Genomic DNA, 22,016 nt, shown 5'->3' with positions numbered 1-22,016 from the left:
TGAACAACATCAAAAGCAATGACGTTTACCCTCTCGTATCGACGACGTCCTCGACTGCCTGCACGGAGCTGAGTTCTTTTCTTCAATATATCTGCGTTCTAGATACTGGCAGGTGCTGATGGCTCAGGCCGACCACCCAAAAACCGCTTTCGTCGCACCCGATGGGCTCTGTGAATTTAATGCAATGCCATTCGAACTGTGCAATGCCTCCGCCACATTCGAGCGCATGGCAGATAACCTGCTCAGAGGGCTCAAATGACACACGTGCTTTTGTTACCTGGGTGACGTTGTCATTTTTCCTAGGATTTTTCATTTCAACTCCAGCGCCTTGCGACAGCTCTGCGATGCCTGACCCGCGCTGTCCTCCAATTAAATTTAGAGAAGTATGGCTTCGGAGCTCGGGAGCTCACCATTCTCGGACATGTCTCCAATGATGGCATCCTTCCGTATCCAGCAAAATTGCACTCTGTGACAGAATTTCCCAAGCCCACTACTGTGAAAGTACTTCGCAGCTTCGTCGGCCTCTGCTCCTATTTATTCCGCTTCGTTCGCAGGTTCGCAACTATCATCGATGCTCTGAGCAAGCTTCTGTCGAGCCACGACCTTTCAGCCTGGTCTCAACATGACGATGAATCCTTCGCGACACTCCGTCGCATTTTAACGACTCCACCAATTCTGCATCATTTGGACCCTTCTTTCCCATGGAAATCCACACTGATGCCAGCGGCATTAGCCTCGGTGCAGTCCTCGCTCAGCGGAAGTCTAGCTTGGACGAGTACGTTGTCGCCTATGCTAATCGTACCCTAATAAAGGCTGAAGCTAACTATTCCGTCATCAAAAAAATTTTAGCCATCCTCTGGGCAACAGTCAAATTCTATGGCCGCTCTTTTCATGTTGTCACCGATCATCACTCCCTCTGCTGGCTGCCTTTGAAAGATCCCTCCGGTCGAATGACCCGTAGGACTTTGAAGGTCTAAGAATATGACAGAAACATCGTATATTGCTCTGGCCGTACACATGCCTATGCTGATGCCCTCTCACATTCTCCACTGCAAGCCACTCCTATATACGTCCCGCATCCCACCGATATACCCACCGATATGACTTCCGGGCAGCACAAAAACTAATAGGTTTCTTCAATCCTGGAGCGCTTATCTGGCCCTTTGTCACGAACTCGTTCCCGCGCTCTCTATCGCCAGTCCCACCATATCGCCATCAGAGGCGAGCTCCTTGATTCTATGAATTACCTCCTGGATGATCGAAAGTGGCTGCTTGTTATTCTAACACACCTGCGCTTTGTAAATTTTTTTGCGCTACCACGACAATCCACAGTGTGCCCAGGCCAGTTTATTGAAAACCTTCACCCTCCTGCAACAGCGACATTACTGCAGGCTGGGACGTACCGCCATGCTTGCCAGTTCGTTCAGTCCAGTCCCGAATGTCAGCGTGAAATCAATCGACCTCGCCAACCCGCCGCTTCTCTGCAGCCGCTGACGTATCCAGCCCAGTGGTATGAGCGCGTTAGATTTGACCTCTACGTCCCACTTCCTAGGACATCAGCCGGAAATCGCTAGATCAGCGTTGCAATGGACCATCTCACACGTTTGTCATCGGCTAGAGACCACGACATTGCCTCCTCCATCGTATCATTGTTCGCACGGGGCTCACAAAGATTTGCTGAGTGACAGAGGCCTCGCCTTCTTATCGGAAATTATAGAAGCTCTTCTTGAAGAATACAAATTCGGTTTCCGCAGAACCTTCGCGTACCATCTGCAGACAAATGGGATGGTTGAGCGTTTCAATCGCACTCTGGGCGACATGCTAGCAATGTATATTGCTTGTGACCACTCCAACTGGGACTGCGTTCCCCCATTCGTCACCTATATAACTCTGTCACTTCCGGATTCTCGCCATACATCGTCCTGTACAGCCGTGAGCCCTGTATCATGGAAACGATTTTTCCATGCCGACCGGATTCTTCCGAATATACGACTATTTCCCAAGCAGCAACTTTTGCTGATGAATGCCGTCAGATTGCGCCGTCCTTCACTTCTCCTGCCCAGAAGCAGCAGAAAACCACCCGGGATACATCTGAACTTCTTCCTGCTTACCGTCCAGAACCTTTGGTTTGGTTATGGGTACCTTCTTCCAGACTCGGCCTTTCTTCAAAACGTCTGAGGAAGTATCAGGGCCCCTACCGTATTTTCAAGCAAATATTCCCGGCCAACTGCCTCATCGAATCCCTTACGCTCTTCATTTACCACCGTCGCCGCAGCCATGAAGTAGTACGCAGTAGACGCCTGAAACCATACTACGACACATCGTTTTAAACCGCCAGGATGACGTTTTTTCGTTGAGGGAAATTAGTAGGACAGGCATTCGGCTCTAGAATGTTCAGGACCTGACGCTCAAGAAAGACGGCGACAACTGTACAACGCTCATTCCGACGCTCGTGCGTGTGCTGAACAGATGCTGTGAGTGAGCCTCGGATGTTCTGTTCATTGCTCGCGGCATAGCGCCATGTACAAGGCCTATTATTTCATAATTAATAATACACTATTTACTAAATTAATTATTTATTATTGCAGCATACAATTAATTAATTATTGTAGGTAATGTATGTATCAAATAAATATATAAACAAATATACTACATGGCTAATTACTCCTCCCAAAAGTAAGAAAATTAGCATACAATTGTTTCCACTAAGTAATTCAATTACATTATATTACTTTCTAGTTTTCATCTATGCAAAAACTAAGTAAATGTAGTGAACAAAACAACTTCTGTCCAGACGCGACTAGCATATTATTTCCCCTTCTCGCCATATTCCGTCCCAAACAATTATTCCACCCCCCTTTCCTAGAGCACGTGTCATGTTTTATTTATTTATTTATTTATTTATTTATTTACAAATACTACCAGTCCCATGCGGCATTATTGAGGGAAGGGGTATAAAATTGTCTGGCTCATCTAACACACTGTAACGCGCCAGGTGGCAGCATATTAGTGCGAACAATTAACTTGTAGCGGTTTGCATAACAGGGTGATAAAACGCGAAAGGAGAGAATGAGTTTACAAATACATATATTCATAATATTTATACATTTAGAAATTAAAAAAAAAAGAAATAGGGCAGAAAAATTTTCAGGCAATAGTAATGAAACTGGATTTCGTTTTTACGATGATATCTCATATAGGATTCGCAAGCAATGAAACAAAGTTATCAATTGATGTGCTGTTACGAAATGATAGGCCTAGGTTATTCCATTGCCTTATGGCTCTGAAGAAATATGAAAATTTGAATCAGTCAGTGTGAAATTCTTGTTCGGTAAATGTTTTTGAACGTTTATGTCTTGTGGTTCTTGTTGTATCACATCTCATGCACCTTGAAGAATCTATGTTACCCGGCTTGTTTATGAGCTGATACACGAACTTCGAACACGTTAGTTCGACTCTGTTTTCGAAGTTGAAATGCTAGCGTTCTGAAGTAGCTGAGTAGGGGAATCTGTTCATTTGCATTTGTTAAAAATGAATGTACCTACTTTCTTTTGCGCTCGCTCCAGCTTGTGAATGTGTTCTTCAGTAAGCAGGGACCAAATGATGCTAGGGTACTCAAGGGTGGATATAATGAACGTGTTTTATGCTAGTAATTTTACGTTAGACGGTGCGTGTCATGGGCGTCTTTTAAGCAATAGTTGTCGTTTTAGGGCGCAAGATCTGATGCTGCTTGTATGAGAGTTCCAGCTAAATCTTTGTGACAGGATCACACCAATGCTTTTGTATTCGTGGACCGCTTTCAGAAAGGCCTAATTGATACGATATTGGAAATGTGAACGTTCTCTTTTCCTTGTTATTCTTAACACAGCTGATTTTTGTTTTTAAGCAATAGTTGTCGTTTTAGGGCGCAAGATCTGATGCTGCTTGTATGAGAGTTCCAGCTAAATCTTTGTGACAGGATCACACCAATGCTTTTGTATTCGTGGACCGCTTTCAGAAAGGCCTAATTGATACGATATTGGAAATGTGAACGTTCTCTTTTCCTTGTTATTCTTAACACAGCTGATTTTTGTTTTTCGTTTAGCAACATTTGCCAGTGGGTGCACCATTTTGACACCATCAGCAAGGAGCTGTTTAGTGTTAAATGGTCTTCGAAAAAGTGAATTTTTAATATAATACACAGTCATCAGCAAAGAGACTGATGTCTACACCGAAGCAAGAAGCCAGAACATTAACGAAGATTGGGAGTAGCATAGGAGCCAGAACAGATCCTTCGGGAACGCCGGACGTGACTGGCACTGGTGCAGATAGCTTGGTATTGATAACTACAAACTGTAATCAGCTAGCCAGAAAGTGTTCTATCCAGCTGACAATTACATCATTACCTAATGCGTACCTTAGCTTGTGAATACGTTTCTGGCGCGATACCTGGTCTAAATGCCATGACAAATCTAGAAATATGAGGTCATCTTGTTTCTGGTTGTTAATGCAGAAGTATATGTCGTTTATTAGTTCAGGTAGCTGAGTGACTTTATACAGTTCTTTTCTTTTTAAGATGTCATGCTGGATGGGTGAAAGCATGCAAAGTTTGCGTTGAAGGAACGTTGTTATGTGCTTGATTATTATATGCTTAAGACGTTTACAGGCTGTACAGGTTAGCGAGAAGACGTGGAAGTTGAAAACATCAGTTTTACTGCCTGATTTGTATATGATAATTAATTCGTGTTCGATTCGTTAGGTTGGATGTCAGTTGATAGTGATTTCTTAAATATAGCATACAAGTATCATGCTACCAGTTCTGCCTACCTATTACGAAAAATATTGAGTAAGCTGTCAGGACCTACGCCTTTCATAAGGTCAAAAGTTAAGCGGTTCCAGATTCAGGTCTTGGTGATTGTGCGGTCTTCCAACTTTCCATCATGTTGGTCTAAGGGCGGGTGGTTGCTGTCATCAACTGTGAAAATTGACTGGAAGTAATTATTTAGGTCGGTCGCGAATTCAAGGTTTTGTTTTTGAGAGGCTCCGGTGTTTTGTGTGGCTTATGATTTATGTAATCACAGATCTTGCTGGGATAGCGATTTAAGAAGTTGGCTAGACTATTAGAAAGGTAATCATCTTTGGCTGCAGGTAACGGAAACAAAACAACAAAAGGAGAAGCATGGTCAAACGCTCGTGAATTATGCGGCGAACCCATCACTTTGCTGGCCAAGAGCTGTCACCACCCTTTGAAGGACCCGAAGAAGCCAGGTTATTTATTGCTTCTCTGATCCCAAGAATCGACCACGGCACCTTGCGGAGGCATAGCAATGCTCACGCCATGGACCCCACAGATTTTGTCTCTAGTCACCCCCACCCTTTCTCGCGCTGCGGTGAAAAGTGTACTCAGACACCACTGTGCCTAAGCGGACACAACAGAGAGTGCCACTGCGCACTTCCATTTAGCTTTGAACTCCGGATCTCATGCATATCTGTCCTTTCAGCTTCCTGCTATCACGGCACTGTATAAAGTTGTCTATTGAAAAAACAGTGTTTCGATTTATTGAAAGCAATTTCGAATGGAAATGACTACTTTTGCTGCTAAATTACTGCAAAAATTATGTCACAACATACTAAATTACCAGACCGGAAAAGTAATTCATCGCATTACAAATTGTCGGGAAAAGTAAATAAAAACAGTAATTCCACTACTGTTTTCAATTACTGCCATGCTTGCTCATGGGGCTTATTGAGCAAAAAAAGCTTTAAAACTCCTGCCCTAAAGGAAAAATGGCCCGAAAGGAGAGGAGTGGCTTAATGTGTTATTCGTATAGTACGTTTTGTATTTTTACCTGATTAAACGTAACACTAATATTGCAGCTGTGGTAGTCATTTTAAATTATAACGTTCGATGTAAACGATGACCCACTCCCTTTCAGTGCGTGAAAAACGTTTCCAACAGAAACGAAAAACCGAGCAATGCTTCTTTTCGGCCTTTCTGTTTGTTTTTTTTTTCGGTGAAAGATTTTGGGGCCACGCGTGGGCACCGCACTACCAACAACAGCCAAGTAAGCTGACTGAACATTCGTTGCTTTATCGCAGTTGCCACTGACGTGTTGTGGATGGGATTCAACTCGTCACCTGCCCTGAGCAGATGGAAGGCACAGCGGTCACCATTCTATTGGCCACCTTGGCCGCGCTGCTGGCCACCTGGTTACTGCTATGGATCAGCGGTCGTCGCCGGGCGCACAGTTTCTTTCGGAAGTTCGGCATCGACGGCCCGGAGCCCGATTTTCTCTTTGGAAACTGGATGCAGCTCACAAAGGACAGAATAGCCGTGAGTGTTCTTCAGTCGGTCAGCAAGTTTCAATGCTCTGACGAATTGGACCGTAGGAGAAGACCAACGTATTGTGGGGTTTCTACGGGAATTGGGCTCTGCTCTCAGAGCCGAGAGTCACACCTCAAGCTCGGGCCATAGCCGGCAGTGGTCGTGAAGAACGACGGCACAGCCTGGGGGCAAGCGGTTTATTGGGAGTGCCCAATGTTCTTCCTCGGTCTGGTAGCAGCATCTGCGCGCTCCGTCGTCGCGTCGTCTCCTCGCTGCAGAGATGTGCTTGGCACGCGACAGCAGTCCCTCTGACTTCCGCCCATTCCGCAGTAGCTCCGGGGGAAGGAGGCCGGGAGGGGAAGATGAGAGCTCCACGTGAAAGCGAGAGAGAGAGAGAAAGAGAGAGAGAGAGATGTTCGTCACGTCGTGCGGGCGAGGAGAATGTGGAATTCCCAAAGTATATAACGCCAAACACCCAGATATACGAAAAAATGAAAGCCCAGTACGCTGAATGTTCATTAGTGCGAAGCAAGAATGAACGATGGTAAGCATCGCTGCTTATATATGGCCTTAAAGGGACCACGAAAAGATGTTCGCTAAAACTGAGAAGCCCACATAAGGAAGCTGTAGTCCACCACCACTATTCGCAACTCGAGGTTCCTTTTCAGCTAGCCGCATTAATACCAACCGATCGAAAATCAAGCTTCTCCTTCCTTTCCGCAACTCAGCGCACGTCGGCGCGCACTAAAATAAAGAAAACAAACCACAGTGCTGTGCCCCACCCGCGTAACTTAGGAGCGTCCAATCAATGGGCGCATCCAAAAATGCAATTTACATCAACAGAAAGGCGCGCGAGGAGCTGTCGCACTCACAGGTTGCAAGTGGTCGACTTAAGCAATTTTAAAAATTACTGTTATTTTGTAGACCACGCGGAGCTTTACGTTTCGCTCCAATTCTTACAAAGACAACATTAGCGGATTTCTTGCTTTAGAATATTACCGCATTTATCATTTCAGGGTAAAGACCTGAACAATTTTTTGTCGATGCGATCTCACAAAACCACACTAACTAGGCCCAGTAATGGCTGGCTGGCTTCCTTTTCATTCCGCGCTATGGCCTATAGAAAGCTTGCGCGAACGCTGAGAGCGCCATTATCAGCAGTCGACCGTGGAACGAGCCACGCAAACAGCGCCATAGCGATGGTTTACTGCGCGATCTTGGGCTGTGACAGCTGAACACACACTAAAGCGCCAAAGCTGAAGTGCGAACAAGACGACTGAGGGTTTTTCAAAACACCTAAGACACGCTCCCACGAATGCGACAAGAACAAGGAGCGGTCGGAATGTCGCCGGTGAGAATGGCTTTGCACGCATCACGCTTGCCCAAGGGCACCCGCACCATTAGAGAGTTGGCAACAATTTTTTTTCATTTCGCCGCAAACAAGGATGTCCTTCCGAGGAACAGCGCCGCAGAGTTGTTTCGTCGCGCCTTTGTGTCTGTCCGCACTAAAATGTTATTCGAGCAACCTGCAAGTGCTAGTCACGCAGGGCGCTTGGCCAGGTTAGCCGACCAGTCAATTACGCTATGCCTCAAGGAGTACCCGCATTGCTACGAACAATAATCACAACAAAATAACTTAGTAGGCACCACCGGCATTGTCTAGCTGTTGCTAGAGAAGCCCTGGACCGTACTCGTTCATATTCGTTCCGTACAGGTAGGAAATTTCTGATCTAGCAGTGCGCTTTTTGAACCGCGCTCAAAGTCACAATGTGCTTCTGAAAAGCCACAAACGGCTTCTAAATCAGCTTGTGCTCAGATAAACCACACTTGAATATTACTTTATGTCCAGCCACAAACACGATTGGGTTCTTGCCCACATATAAAGTTTTCTTTCATGCTTTTAGCATGCCTTTTTCATGCTGATTAACCCGCTGTCAAATTTTGATTTCAGGATATTCAAGTTTTTGCCTACCTTCTCGCCATTTGTCGGACTCTCAAAAACTGGCACTTCTGTCCCTCCCAACCTTCTTGGCCCCAGGACCGGGATACAAAGGCAGGCGGCAATTCCGCGCGACGAGGTAGTGCCAGAAGCAATGGCAGCTGTATGACGTGCAAGAAATTCGACAAATAGCCATTTCCTAATCGACATACGGTCATGCGGATATTAGTGTTAGTTTCAAAAGGCGCAGGCCACCATTATCCATCATCTCCACCATCTTCTGAGAGCGACTGTAGGTTCCTTCCTTCGTTTTGTCAACTGTTAATGACAACAGAACCTAGTGATTGAGCGTACTATACTACGCTCAAATAGCGTTGCAGGGCCCTGTTAACCATTCATAGCCTTCGCAACACAGGGCCACGTTACGCTACGAGCACATCGTATGCCCGGTTTAGCCACACTGTCCACGTGCTCTGTCTCCGGTGTAACAGTAAGAGCAGGATAAGTATGCTTCCAAGGTACAAGTACGAGGCTCCTCGTCCCAAGCACATGTGCGCTTCAAGCATCGCCCTGTAATTAGGCCGGAGCGTTTAGTTAAAACTTTTATTGCGAAAGCAGTACTACTCGCACTTCCATGCCTTCGCGTGACCCGGCCGCAGTTACGTCTTGCCCACGTGACGCTGTGACGTCACATCCCTCGTGACACACGGGATGGCAGGAGCTGCCAACTTGGGTCTCTCGTTTCACATGGGACGGTTACGCAGAATCAGCCTGCTAGGAGCCTGCATTCACGTTACCTCTATAGGCCACTAAGTCACGTTCATATGGGTTGGTTAAAGTGGGGCTTTATATGTAGGCTGAGGAAGAAGAAAAAGAGAAGAACGCTCGGTCACCCGCAGCTAATGCTTTCGCTGAATATTTGGTTCAGCAGCATTGAACCATTGTAATTTATTTATTAACACGGCAGAGTTAAACGCCCCGTTGTTCATAAAACCCAATTTGGTCGTTGTTGTGAGCGAAAAATCACGGTACGGCTGTGGCAGGTGGCAGCTGACTGGTGACGTGGCCATGCACTGGCTGGTCGTCAGGCTGTGTGACGTCATTAGATCACGTGACTCCACCGAGGTGGCGGGTGCTGCCATCTCTGGCTTTACCTTTGAGACGGGAGGGTGACACCAGGGCCCATTTGAACGAAACGATCTTACGACTGTCTTAGCTAAGTTCATACTTAACTGAGTTTAAAGGATAGGCCGCTAGCATTGCCGCTTAAGACTGAAGTCGAGACTGGGCTTCAGTCCTGACTTGAATAAGTCTCTTGCACGATTACGACTCTAGTGCCGCCTTAGTTATAAGACACAACGACGCATGTAACTAAGTAGAGAAATTAGAGAAATAGAGGGATGCGTTGACCTTGTCCCCTGTTTTGCGCTGCGTGTCATTGCTTTTTTCGGCATAAGATTGTGTTATGAGCTAAAATGCCCCAAGTGGTTGCTGAGGGCATCAGGGATGCCACTCTGGTGAACCCGAGCCTAACCGAAGCGTTCGGAAACCGAAACATCTTAAAGAAGCCTGGTCTTAATTACTAAAGACACCGTTTAAGTCTGGACTTAGCTCGGACTTTATCGTGCCAGCGGTTCCTTAATAGTCTTGCAGAACCTTCGGATCGGAATTTAGACATGCTCCCCTAGTCCGCGCATGCACATACGGCTGGGTTATAACGAGCTATATACTTTTGGTGGTAGCTTATGTAATATGGTAGCTTGTGACTGCATGCAAATGAGCGTGTGTTGGTTAACAGACGCAAAAAATTTGAAGGCAGTAATTGAACGAGTACAGGAAGAATCTGCCGTGGGGCCAGCGACAGGAGCCGTTATCGGCATGGTGCCGAATCCTACGCTTATATCCGAAGCTTTAATTTGCGCCCGACTTGTTCAGCATTTTTCCCCGTTTAACTCGCTCCTGCGAGACTGGTCTTCACCGCGAATACGTGAGCAGGGGAAATTAACGAGTAGTGTACGTCGCCGAATCCTATGCCAGAGACGATAACTGAGACCCAAATAAGTATTCCGGAAACGAGCTTTCACCGAACGCTGCGTGAAGTTCAGTTGTCACACTTTTAAGAGTCTGCTAAGCGAAATTGCTTCATCTAGGTTTTTAAGGCATCATTAAACAAAACAGATAAAAAGAGAAAGAATAGGCCGAAGCGTCTAAACGAAAATAATGGGCCCTGAGTTCACATTAAGGAACTTAAGTGCAGGACGGCTGCGCTTTACTGTGAGTAAGCCAGGCACTCTTGTAACTTTTTCCTGCATTTCGCTAATGTTCGCTAGCTCTCCCATACCGTCGGTTCTGTCCTATATGTGGGGGCGCTCGTGTAAGAAGGGGATTTTGTGAGCCACCCTTTCAGCGAATTTTATACCTGATCTTCATGGTTTTGTTCTGGAGCCTAGATACCTGTGTTCGTTTTTACTTTTTCTTTAATAACAAAGACTTCTAAGCTTCCACGCTGTTCCGTCAAGGCTAGTTCGTGTACTGTCCTGTTTCACCGGGCCTCAGAAAACAAAATTTAAAATTCGCGTGGCGATGTACAGGACAGATATTGTACTACATCATCATGTTCATGCAAGAAATCCCGTACATGGGAAGGGATCTAAATCAGCACGATACCGAAGCGTTATTTTTCGATTAGCCATTCGGGAATAGTAAAAACGGCGCCTGCCTTTTACAACGCTTAATGTTTCCATATGAGGCGATCGTAGAGAAATATGGTAATATGAATTCTACATGATATGGAGATATTTGTTGATATCTATATGTTTTACGTAACTTCTTTATGCAGTCTACATCCTTTACATTAGGTTTCTATGTAATTTTCAAACGGTTCATATGTCCCACAATACATGAACTCAAATGAAACGTATCAACAGGGCAACTAACCTTATTTTCTATTGTTTCTACCCTATGTCACTAGTGTGCATTTGATAAAAATTAAATGCACGAACGCAGGTGATGGAAGAATGGATTGCCAAGTACGGCAAAGTGTTCGGTTTCTACAAGGGCACCGTTCCGTATCTGGTCGTGAGTGACGTGGACATGATAAAGGAGTGCTTCATCAAGGAGTCCAGTGCGTTCTACGATCGACCCAGGGCTGCCTTCGATGTCAAACCGTACACCAAGATGCTGCTCTTCTTGAAAGGTACAGGGCCTCACTGGGTACAGGTGGTCTTCACTGAATCACACATGCGTTCAGATTTTCGAGGGCGCTAAGAAGCCTGTTTTAAGGCCAGGAAATGAATCAGAACCTGCGCAAGTGAGAACTTGGAGGCTTAAAGGACTGCTTGAAAAGCAGTTTTGAAAACAGATTTTGAACAATGGTAGAGCTATGGCATTCGCTGCTATATACGATTTCTTCCTTTATCATATTCATTTATAACTTTCATTTACAAACTACAGCAGTCCTTCTGAGCCCTCGCAGGAGGAGAAATAAACTGCGGAACAACTAAGAATATTTTGCACTGATGACATATATTATACAAAAGCAATGAATTCCATAGATCAAGGCTACTTTTATCAGTGCAGTCTACGGTGCTGAGCGATTTCATACAGAAATCATTCCAACCATTCATGATGTAAGTAAAAAGGAACATTTAAATACGTTAGTTGTATTGCGAATGAAAATATTGAGTCAACATTGTGACGCAATGTTTACCGTGACGCTGGAAATGATGGAACGTCAATATTTTGGTGCTTTCCTGAATTCTTACATTTTATAAAAGAAGAAAAAAATATCCTGACATTTTTTCTTACATGCAATGTTTGAGCCCCGCGTTCACGGAATGTACAGAAGGCAACTGCGTTGATCGGTATTTCCAACAGATGAATATATCACCCTCAAGGGTAATCCGTTCAAGCGCTTGAGTGTTATTGTGAACGGATCTCAGACAGTGCATACGTACCTGGGTCTCGTTAATGAAGAGCCTAATTAAGGAAGCCGGATACGAGTGTGCAGTTGTACGCTTATTCGAGCTTAGATTGCTAGTTGTGATGCACCGTTGCTACTAGCTCTACTTCTACCGAATGTTTCCAGAGCAAGAGCAATGTAATTCAGTTTTCAGGGATCATGTTTCAGAGTCCTTGCATTCTCATTGATACTTTCTTAAAAATTCTGTATACCATTTGCATCGGGTTATTTGTGCCCATCATCAAACTCACGCCGCTCTGGCTAAGTGTGAGGTGAAATTGTCTAGGCAAGCCGTATTTTAATCGAGAATATGCGAAAATGCCTTTTCATTATTACGTGCTTGAGCGGCGTTGTAAGGTTTTATTTGACCTTTAATGAAGTGTTTTTCTTTCTCTCGCCTGTCGCAAGTAGTACACGACAGGCTAATTGCCTATTTGATCTTTGGTTGGGATGACCACTGTTCTACAGTGAGTGCTGTAAGGCTGCTGGTGATAATTCATTCGACCAATGGTTTGCAAAGAGCACGTGTTCGTCGATCATTGCACTAGCTTGATAAGCTAGGCTTAAGGGTCATCTCAAATAGTGTGAAGAAACTTATAAGTTTTTAGTCAGTTGAGTTCGGTTCAGTAGTGTCCGACGCTTCGTGACCCTATGGACCATGTCATGCCACGCTTTCCGGTCTCTCACTATCTTCCTGACATCACATAACTTCATCTGCAGCGCCTCGAGGATGCCATCTAACCATCGCGTTCGCTGCCTACCCCTTCTCCGGCGACACTCAACCTTTTCCAACATCAAATCTTTCTCCAGCGACTCCTCTCTTCTCATCAGGTCACCAAAGTAGCGGAGCTTTAACTTTAGAATTTGACCCTCCAATGAGCAGTCAGAGTTTATGGTCGACAATATCGACTGATTTGATCTTCTGGCAGTTCAAGGACTCTCAAGAGTCTTCGCCAGCACCACAATTCAAATGCGCAGCAGTAGAGTCATTGCCGCCATCCAGCGGTTCTTAAATCTTAAATTGGTTCACTGGAAGGGAAAGGCGCGGTAACTGTCACACTTGCTCTGTGGACACCCGAACCGCGCCGTAAGGGAAGGGAGGAAGGTGGGAGTGAAAGTGGAAAGAGAGAAGGGGGGAGCCGTAGTGGAGGGCTACGGAGTAATTTCGACCACCTGGGGATCTTTAACGTGCGCTGAAAAAAAGATCCGATGATGCGGTTTTTTGTGTAGGTATGTCAAGGCAGTCTTGTTGCTCTCTACTTCTGGAACATATTCAGGACAAGAATGGAAGCACGTGAGAACAGTGCTGAACCCTAGCTTCAGCGCCGCTAAAATGAAGCTGATGACGCCAATCATCAGCCGATGCGTGGGTGACTTCATGGACGTACTGGACGGCAAGGCGGAGAGAGGCGAAGCTGTCGATGTCATGCAGACATCGCAGGGACTGTCCCTGGACGTCATCGCAAACTGCGCGCTGGCATGGCAGGTGAGGCTCACGACGCTTAAATGAACATTGAACTAAATTATGACGTATGAGGCTCATACACGTGACCACGTAAAAATAGGAAATAAACCTCAATGACTTTCGTCGTCCCGCAATCTCTGAATCTATCGTTTCGACAACGGCACCCTCGGAACCCATGTTGCAGCTCAACCTTTCATAAAACGTCAGTTAACGTTAAAACGCACGGAGTGCCTATGTGTCGCGTTTCGGGACGGTTTTTACTCGTGACTTTGCCAGAGTGCATTGGGAAAATTCATCTGTTATTTTCCTATATGCTATAGCAACGGCTCAAGGGAAAATGACTGGTTTTATTTATTAAGTGACAAATTATACGCTGCGTGCGATCGAAAAACTGCCTGCGTCCTCGTCGTAGTTTGCGGTAGCTGTCGACATCTCGCGTAATAAATAATCGGGCTGCGAAAATATCGTATCATGCAATTTGTGGTTCTATTGAGCTACAATTGGCGTGTTATAGGCGATTACAGGTTAACGAAAGCAGTGTATTTAATGAATTATTTGATGAATTAGAGCAATGACAATATCTTTAAAAACAGGGCACAAAGATGTCAAAATGCTCAGAATGAAAAACTAATGCTTGATGATGCTAATTAAAGGAAATTTACAGAATACTTGATTAACTAATTGGAACGTTGGGAAAAATTAAAATGCTTGAAGGTTCTAATTATTAAAATTTAGAGGTGTTAATTGATCAACTAAACAACTGAGATGGTCGAAACAGAATTTAGAACAGTTTGGCACCCTTTAATGGATTTTCCATTTCATAAAACGATTTCAATTTTCGTTCTAAACGTTTTATCATCTCTGAAAACTTTTCTAATATTTTTCTATAACTTTAAATATTTGATCAATTACACACTCTAAATTTTCTTGCATAGCGTCATCAAGCATTGCGTATTCAATCTGAGCATTTTGATACCTTTGAACCCATTTCTAACCATTTACTTTATTTCGTCAATAAAGTTATTCACAGTAATTTCTTTTACTCGTCATTACATGTCAGACCAACCGATGATTAATCGCTAGAACCACAAATTTACATGATTAAAAATTACCAAATGACGGCTTTGCGACCGAGCGAGCTGCATTCTATATCTCTAAAGAAACAGAAGTACCCGTAGAACGTTCGCCCTGCATATAACAAATTTTGTAAAATAATGAATTTTTGTTTCTCGGTGGTAGAGTACGAAAAATATGCGGTGAGTTCGTTTGGAGCGGAGGTTGATGTAGTGCAGTTGCATGTGCGCTCGCTGACCAGCCAATTACAACTAACATGGCGGCGGTGCAAATTCCGGAAAACGGGCGCATGCGTAGATCGGTCGGCGAGATCGGTCAAATCGGGGGCCGCTTGAATGTTCTGGATACGAACGCCGTGATTCACCGCGATAGTGGGAATCCCACTGTCATGTGCAATCGTAGTGGAGGCGGTCCTTGACGTCTGGTACCTGAGGAAGCGGAATGCATCGCCCTAGACCAGGGATTTATAACAAACGGTCCGCGGGCCGCATGCCGCGCGCCCCATATGGCCCATCGGCTCCAGAAATTTCAGCCTTAGTTTCGGAACCACGTTCCAGCCTCACGGCTCAATTTTACCGCAAGACACGTTTTGAAAAAAAAAATAATGAAAAGACCTCGCCCTTTGATGGTATGCGTTCTTTCTCAAAATGAGAACAGGCAACCGTTGAATGTGTTGTAACTTTGGGCTGACGTCATCTGCCTTCAAGAGCGAGGCGCCGTGTCTGCTATATACTTGCCTACAGTATCTTTTTTATTTTTTTTTGTCCAGGATGCGTTACAGGGGTATTCTCAGTTGCACTCTTTTAGCAGCTTTTTCTCCTAGCCATTCTGAAGTGGCAACCATAAGAGTTTCAGCAGAAGACACTGCGCGCGGTTATCGTTTCCACGAAGGATGAGAGTGTGGTGTTGCAACAAGTTGTTTTGGATTGTATTTTTCGTTATATTGATAGTTAGCATCGTTACTTTATTAGTTTTATTTATTGCTTTTATTGTTATGTTTTCCTATTTTCCGGCTCCTAACTCGCTAGGGAATTAATTTTATCAATGGTGTCCGCATCTCTATAAGAGTCGTGACCGCTGGCCTAGACTGAACTGTCCGCCATGCAAATAGACGCACCAATCCCTACTGAAAAACCAAAAGTTCTACGGGGTAATAACCTCATAAAATCTCATCTAGTCGCCTAGACTCTCATACGGTGCACATCATTATCATATCGTACATGCACAATGCACATGCACAATAGTTTCTTGTGCAATAATGCACAAGAAACTATGAGACCTTATGCAATTATATGCGACTTGTATGTGATTTCTTATGTAAATTGAGTGAGATTGTGTGAGAAAATTAGAGGTTATTGCCTCATATTTTTTTTCAGTAGGCATGCGACGACTATCCGCCCCGGTTTGCAACTATTTACAGACACGTTATCTGCGGCATGATCCTGCGAAAGGCCTCCTCCATGCTTGAACATCCGCTCACTCCACATCATCCCGCAACTAGCCCGTGGGCACTGGTCATGCGTTAATGGGCTCTTTTATGCCGATTGTTGGGACATCTTTTTTTCCTAGCTGACGGAAACCTCTACTAATTAACGTTTGAGCTGCAACGACCACATACCCGACTACCCTGCGCTGCGCACTTTATTTGCTACTTCTGTAGCGCTTTTTAATACTCTACTTTTGATCATGTTTTCATCACCTTTGACAGACACGATCTCATGCAATATGTCGTGGTGCCAGTTCTTCAGGCTGATACTATAGAGTAACATAACCAATGAGAGGGGACACTCTTGCCCTTTCGCTTCTGAGCTCGATGCACTGCGTCTCCACCAGATGGTGTTGCGTGTACAAAGCCTCAAATATTTGGCAGAAAGCACGACTATCTCAAAGCCGGCTTCGTTAGGTGCGCTGAAAGGGAAGCCGGCCACAAGAGGACTATGGGAGCGTCCCCTTTTGGTAATTATGTTAGTGATGGTAGCATCTTCGTTAAATGTTTTCAAGGCTCTTTGTAAATTTGCTAGATTTCTTGCATATGGAAGATGCACCATTTTGTCTTGTTCGGAGCGAAGGGCTTAAAGGGGCGATGACCAGTGTCGTTCGATATAATATAAATAAAATATTTGCCATTGTTTTATTTCTGTGAATAATATGCAGGCTTGTGATTCTACTCGCGAAGTTTTAGTGCTTAGCCAGGGGAGCATATTTCAAAAACGCGATAGAAATCGGAATTAGGAAACTCCTCACATTGAAAGCGACCGCCATTTTGAAATGCTATTGTGATGTCACAGATAATAGGCAGCGTAGCGTCGTCTGAAACGCAGGCTGCAATATCAAAGGACACGTCTCTTTTTATTTTGCGGAAGATTGACACAGGGATCGTACCTCATGCTGAAGTTCTTGAAGAAAATGTTATTGGACAAAAGCGATATAGATAAAGTTATGTGTTCTTCAGCATAATGTACGGTCAAAGTCAATAGTCTGTGCGGTTAGGCTCCTTAGCTTATCGACGCATTAATCTGTCGCATTACACCAGCGACAACGCCAGCACGACCAAAGGTCGCCTATCACCATAGTGGCTGGTTTCCTCGCAACACCGAAGGAACTGACCAGCGGACGGTCGCCCGATCTGTTTTGGTCAGATCGGAAGCCGAGCGAGAAGTTGACACTCGATGAGTCAACTGCCTGAACAGTTGGGGTTGTCTGTCTGTAGCTTAACCATTTTGGAAAAAAAGAAAACAGCCAACTACACTTTATATTTATCATCCTTCCATTAGCAATGGCCTTGGCCAGAAATTTCAGTCGTCACCGAATTGCCGGTCCGTTCCGCGACGAGTAGGCCTAGCGCGAGTAAGCGGGGTTCGGGTCTAGAGTTGAGGCAATTACGAAGCGTGCATTCACAAGTTTTAGCGACTGCATGTGGCCATTTAGTGTAGTTCTGGCAGTATAGTGGACCCCAAATAGACGACTACGTACATCACAAAGTGCGTACACATTGAGCGGGAAGCGTTGAATCGACCACGTCTGGCGAGCGCAGCCGGCAGCTGTCGGCGCCGCCTGTGGGTACCCGGCGCAGGCGGGGGTACCCACGGTGCTTCTTGCAGCGATTTGTAAACAAATAAAGGTGCAACTAGTGTGAAAAAAATGGATAGGTTTGGTATTTCTAGCTCAACTTGGATTTTGTGCAGTGCGATATACTGAAAAACCAAAAGTTCTACGTGGCAATAACCTCATAAAATCTCATCTAATAGCATACTCTCTCATACGGTGGACATCATTATCATAAAATATCGTACATAATTTATGATAGTGTACAAGAACCTATGAGACCTTATGCAATTGTACACGACTTGTATGTGATTTCGTATGTGAATTGAGTGAGATTGTGTGAGAAAATGTGAGGTTATTGCCTCATACAATTTTTTTCATGCACGGGAACGAGCAGCCCACATGCAGTCACATACAAAATCTATTATTTAAACAAACAGGCTGGGGCGCAGTCGTAATCCGCAAATCGGCACATTCATACGAGAATTTAAGGCTCACACACTAAATACTAAATGGTGTATATTTACGTTGAAGCACTCAGAAGTCATATTTGCTGGACAAGCACTAGAAAAACGCAACGATATATGCTCGGGAATCGGCCGCAATCGGCGCATATGGCTTTTGGGGTGAGGCGAGATTTAGACTGAGAAGAGGAGGGGAAAGTCCTTTAATAACTCGAAATGAGTATATACAGGAAGGTGTGACTGGATCAACCCTTAAGGTGCTGGTCCTCATAAGCACTAGGTGCAGTCCCTAGTACGGGACCCCAGTGGCGTCGACCGCTGCCCGGGCGCGCTCCACCAAGGCCTTTTGGGCTTGAAGTTCAGAGCAGCCAAGCAGGTTCGCCTCCCAGTCCTCCAGGGTGGGGTTGGGGTTAGGGGAGATAGCATGGATGGATGGGCAGGCCCACACCATGTGGTAGATCTCTGAAGACTACTGCGCACAGTGCGGACAGCTGCCTGAGAAAAAAGGGTCAAAGTGTTTCAGAGTTGCCGGGCGCATAGCAAAGTATTAGCATAAGGACAGAACAGAAGCTGCTCCTCCACTTTGAAGCCTTTACATGGGTGGGGATAAAGACTATCGCCATATTGTTAGTGCAGAGCGATATCTTTGAAATAGTAGGCAGGAATGAATCGTAATTCCTGATTGTCGGGGTCAGCAGCAGCTGGGAGGCTCTTGTTCGGTGCGGGCAGTGAAGTGCATTCGAATAGCGTTGGGTTTTGCGATTACGGGACTGAGGCGGCTGCGGTAGCGCATGTTTTCGTGCGCTGTCCGTGGCCACACTGAACATAGTTCTGTAAAAATGCTTTACCAGTCCAAAATAATTAAGTTTGACTAACATGCGCATATATTACAGCAAGTCAAGAGTTACCGCTTGGTTCAAAAGTTATGTCTGCTCATTTAATATCGCAAGGTATGCTCTCGCGTCAACGTATGCTTGTTTGGCTTTTCCTCTTAGTTGTTAGACCGAAAAAGCGACGGGCAATAGCTCAGCAACCGCTCCCCTTTCGCGGCGCACAGTGTAGAAGGAAGCGTTGGACATGTACCTTTTATATGCGGGAACGCTTGTTGCTAAAACAAGCAAACTCCCATAACGTACAAATAATTTGCTTCTGATTGTAGGCTTAAATTACACAGCATGAGCTCATTGAATTCAGCCCTCTCGACAATTTCTAGGCGGAAGCCCAAATAAATTCCGAGGATCACTAGGATTAATAATATAGTGAAGCCTTCTCAAAGGAAAAAAAATGAATATGCAATAAAAATATTTTTGCTTAAGAAAAAAAAAAAAGCTCTCAGTGACCACCGTCCACTGAGTGTATGCAAGAGTGCAGCCGACATCGCGAATAGCAGACGACATGGGGATAATATGCCGTTGTGATGTCAGCGGGCAATGGTTTCAAAACCAGGAAGCTACTTTTGAATTAATAAAACAATTCCTTTTTAAAATATCTACTGCACCGAATGAGCTGAAATGGCGAAGAATTATAATTTAACGTCTGGGAAATGAAGTTCAATAATAAAGGTATGTTGAAATATTAGCTGTTAGCTAGAAGCCGGATTCCGCCCCTTTAATGGCCAGGTGTCAGATGTTTGCAAATGATGTATTTCCGATTGCGGTTGCAAGTGTCACCTGTACAAATTACTGAACAAAGATAGTAACTGGGCACTGGGCTGAAATGTCTGAGCAGAAAACGGAGAAGAACGTGGCGTTGCCGTTTTCCTAGTTAACATGAATAAGAACCCCGAAATGATGCGCATTGAGACCATGGGTCTCTTGATCGAAGCGGGCCCGCCATTACAGGCGTAATGTACTACCGTGGACTGCTCGAAACAACGCCACGGCCCGTTATTTGTCGGGCCCTACTTTTCAAGAAGAGGGCGCTAGATGTGTATTGGGCAATAACAGCTGAACAGATCTATCGCCTTGTTCCGGCTACGCGTACTTGTGACAGCTGCCTAACAGATCGATGAAGCGATTCAGGAAACGTACGGGGATGCCTGCGAGCACTGCTCCGGTCCTAACAGTGTGCAAATATACCTGGTCAACCCTTGTGCAGCTTGACGGCCAGAAGAAGCCCAACAACCCGCTGGCGCAGTTGCTGCGGGGCATCCTGTACGAGGCTGAGACCGCATTCGCCACCAGTTTTGTGGCCTTCCCCGTCCTGGGACGTTTTGCATCCTGGATGTATACCAGAACACTGCACTACAGGTACCGCTAGCTTTTCTCTCGCCTACCGGCGTTTTCACAGCGGCACCCGATCAGCTCATACTAAACGGGATTCAGGCTTGCGAATCCGCACGTATTCGCCGCAAAAGCGGTCTTGAAAACCGTAAAGAAATCTTCCAGAGATTTCGTAACAACCCCTAAAGAAACATTCCAGGGAGCTGCATTTTAGCACTGCTATAAAAAAGAAATACGTGTCTATGCAGAGTTTTGCATCACCTGCATCTTCGGGGATCTTCCATGTTTGAGAGTGCGTCCTTATGTGGAGGCAAGCGTCGCGCACTTAGCCATCCTCGTCTCGCGAACCTCCGTGATGAAAGACTCTGCTTTACCCCTTTTTACCACGTACGTGGTCAGGCACTGGTAGTTAATGAAAACCTATATTCTCCCTCTACATATACACACAAAACAACTGCGAAGTGAACAATAATTAAGATGAAAAGATCTGCTCTAGGTCCTCGCTTCACTCCAGAGTGTTGTAACGTTACTGTTAAATGACGTTACGGCAACACTGGGTCATAATAAAGCGGGACAGGGGGTATTATGGTGGGCTGTAGATTAGATGATCGCGAGAAGTGTGAGTAAGACTGAAATGTTTACCTAACCTTGCTGCGAGCCCATGTAGCTGCCGCTGTATGATATGAAATCAACTATTAGCCCTGTATAGTTGCCTTTTGCTCTTCGTGGCAGAAGCCGCTGGAAGCCACCTAACCCTGCTGGTGCCAATGGTAAACCGGTGTACGACAAAAGCAATTAGGTTCTTGAAGGCTTTTCATACCAGCTACATCCATAACGAAAAACGCTGAGTACGGATTTTCTGAAGACAACAAACCGCATAGTTACAGTATAGTGACGAGCACCTGTCCTGGCTCCTACATAGATGCTAGCGCACAAGGAGGACGCACACAAAGGTAGGGGGACAGTACACACGCTATTTCCGGATATGACAACCAACGAGCCCAGTTAAGAGCCTTGACCATCCTAGTTCCCTGTCGCTGAGCGTATTGCTTTTACTGATACTAAAGCTCCACATCATTAATAGTTTGTTCCGGATATGTATGGCGAGACTAGATCAGGCAAAGTTAACTCAGCAAGAGCGAACTGCGGCATTTCAGATTTTGCTTTACAGTCGAGGCACAGCAGCAACTGTTTTTTTTTTTTCATGTGGACTCGACGACACGTAGATTACAATAAACGGGTCCCTGAAAAAGGAAGAATGATGCACTAGGCTGCACTGTTTTTCAATGCCACAAACATGTTTGCCTTTCAGGGAATTCGAACTAAGCCAACAAGCAGCTCCTTGTCGATCACCTGCTAGGACATGCTGCGCAGAAGAATATTGTCATAGTAAATAGGATCTAAAACCTGCAAGGTACTGCAAAATACTGACTTCTGCAGCCTGAAACTGGTTCGGGAAAAAGTACTGTGTCTGACAGTCTTCGCCCTTTGCTGCTTTGTAACCACTGACAGAGCAACTTCACCAGCTTCTCGTGGCTATTA

At 45.2% G+C, this 22,016-nt stretch overlaps 1 protein-coding gene across 1 annotated transcript in view; it reads left to right on the top strand.

The window, feature by feature from the left end:
• Positions 1–22,016, top strand: part of LOC146188861 (cytochrome P450 3A29-like) — a 43,632-nt gene that overhangs the window by 10,180 nt on the left and 11,436 nt on the right. Inside the window, exons 2-5 of the mRNA XM_084603185.1 lie at positions 6,079–6,313; positions 11,250–11,439; positions 13,482–13,690; positions 20,350–20,501. Coding sequence (XP_084459311.1) covers positions 6,131–6,313; positions 11,250–11,439; positions 13,482–13,690; positions 20,350–20,501 — 734 coding nt within the window. The 5' untranslated portion in view covers positions 6,079–6,130. The remainder of the gene's footprint in view (positions 1–6,078; positions 6,314–11,249; positions 11,440–13,481; positions 13,691–20,349; positions 20,502–22,016) is intronic.

The sequence above is a fragment of the Amblyomma maculatum genome, chromosome 5 (assembly GCF_055883805.1).
Source record: "Amblyomma maculatum isolate TAMU_Amacu chromosome 5, ASM5588380v1, whole genome shotgun sequence".
In the NCBI taxonomy this organism is placed as follows: domain Eukaryota; kingdom Metazoa; phylum Arthropoda; class Arachnida; order Ixodida; family Ixodidae; genus Amblyomma; species Amblyomma maculatum.
The sequence above is the reverse complement of the archived record's forward strand: the minus strand, read 5'-3'. Positions and strand labels throughout refer to the sequence as shown.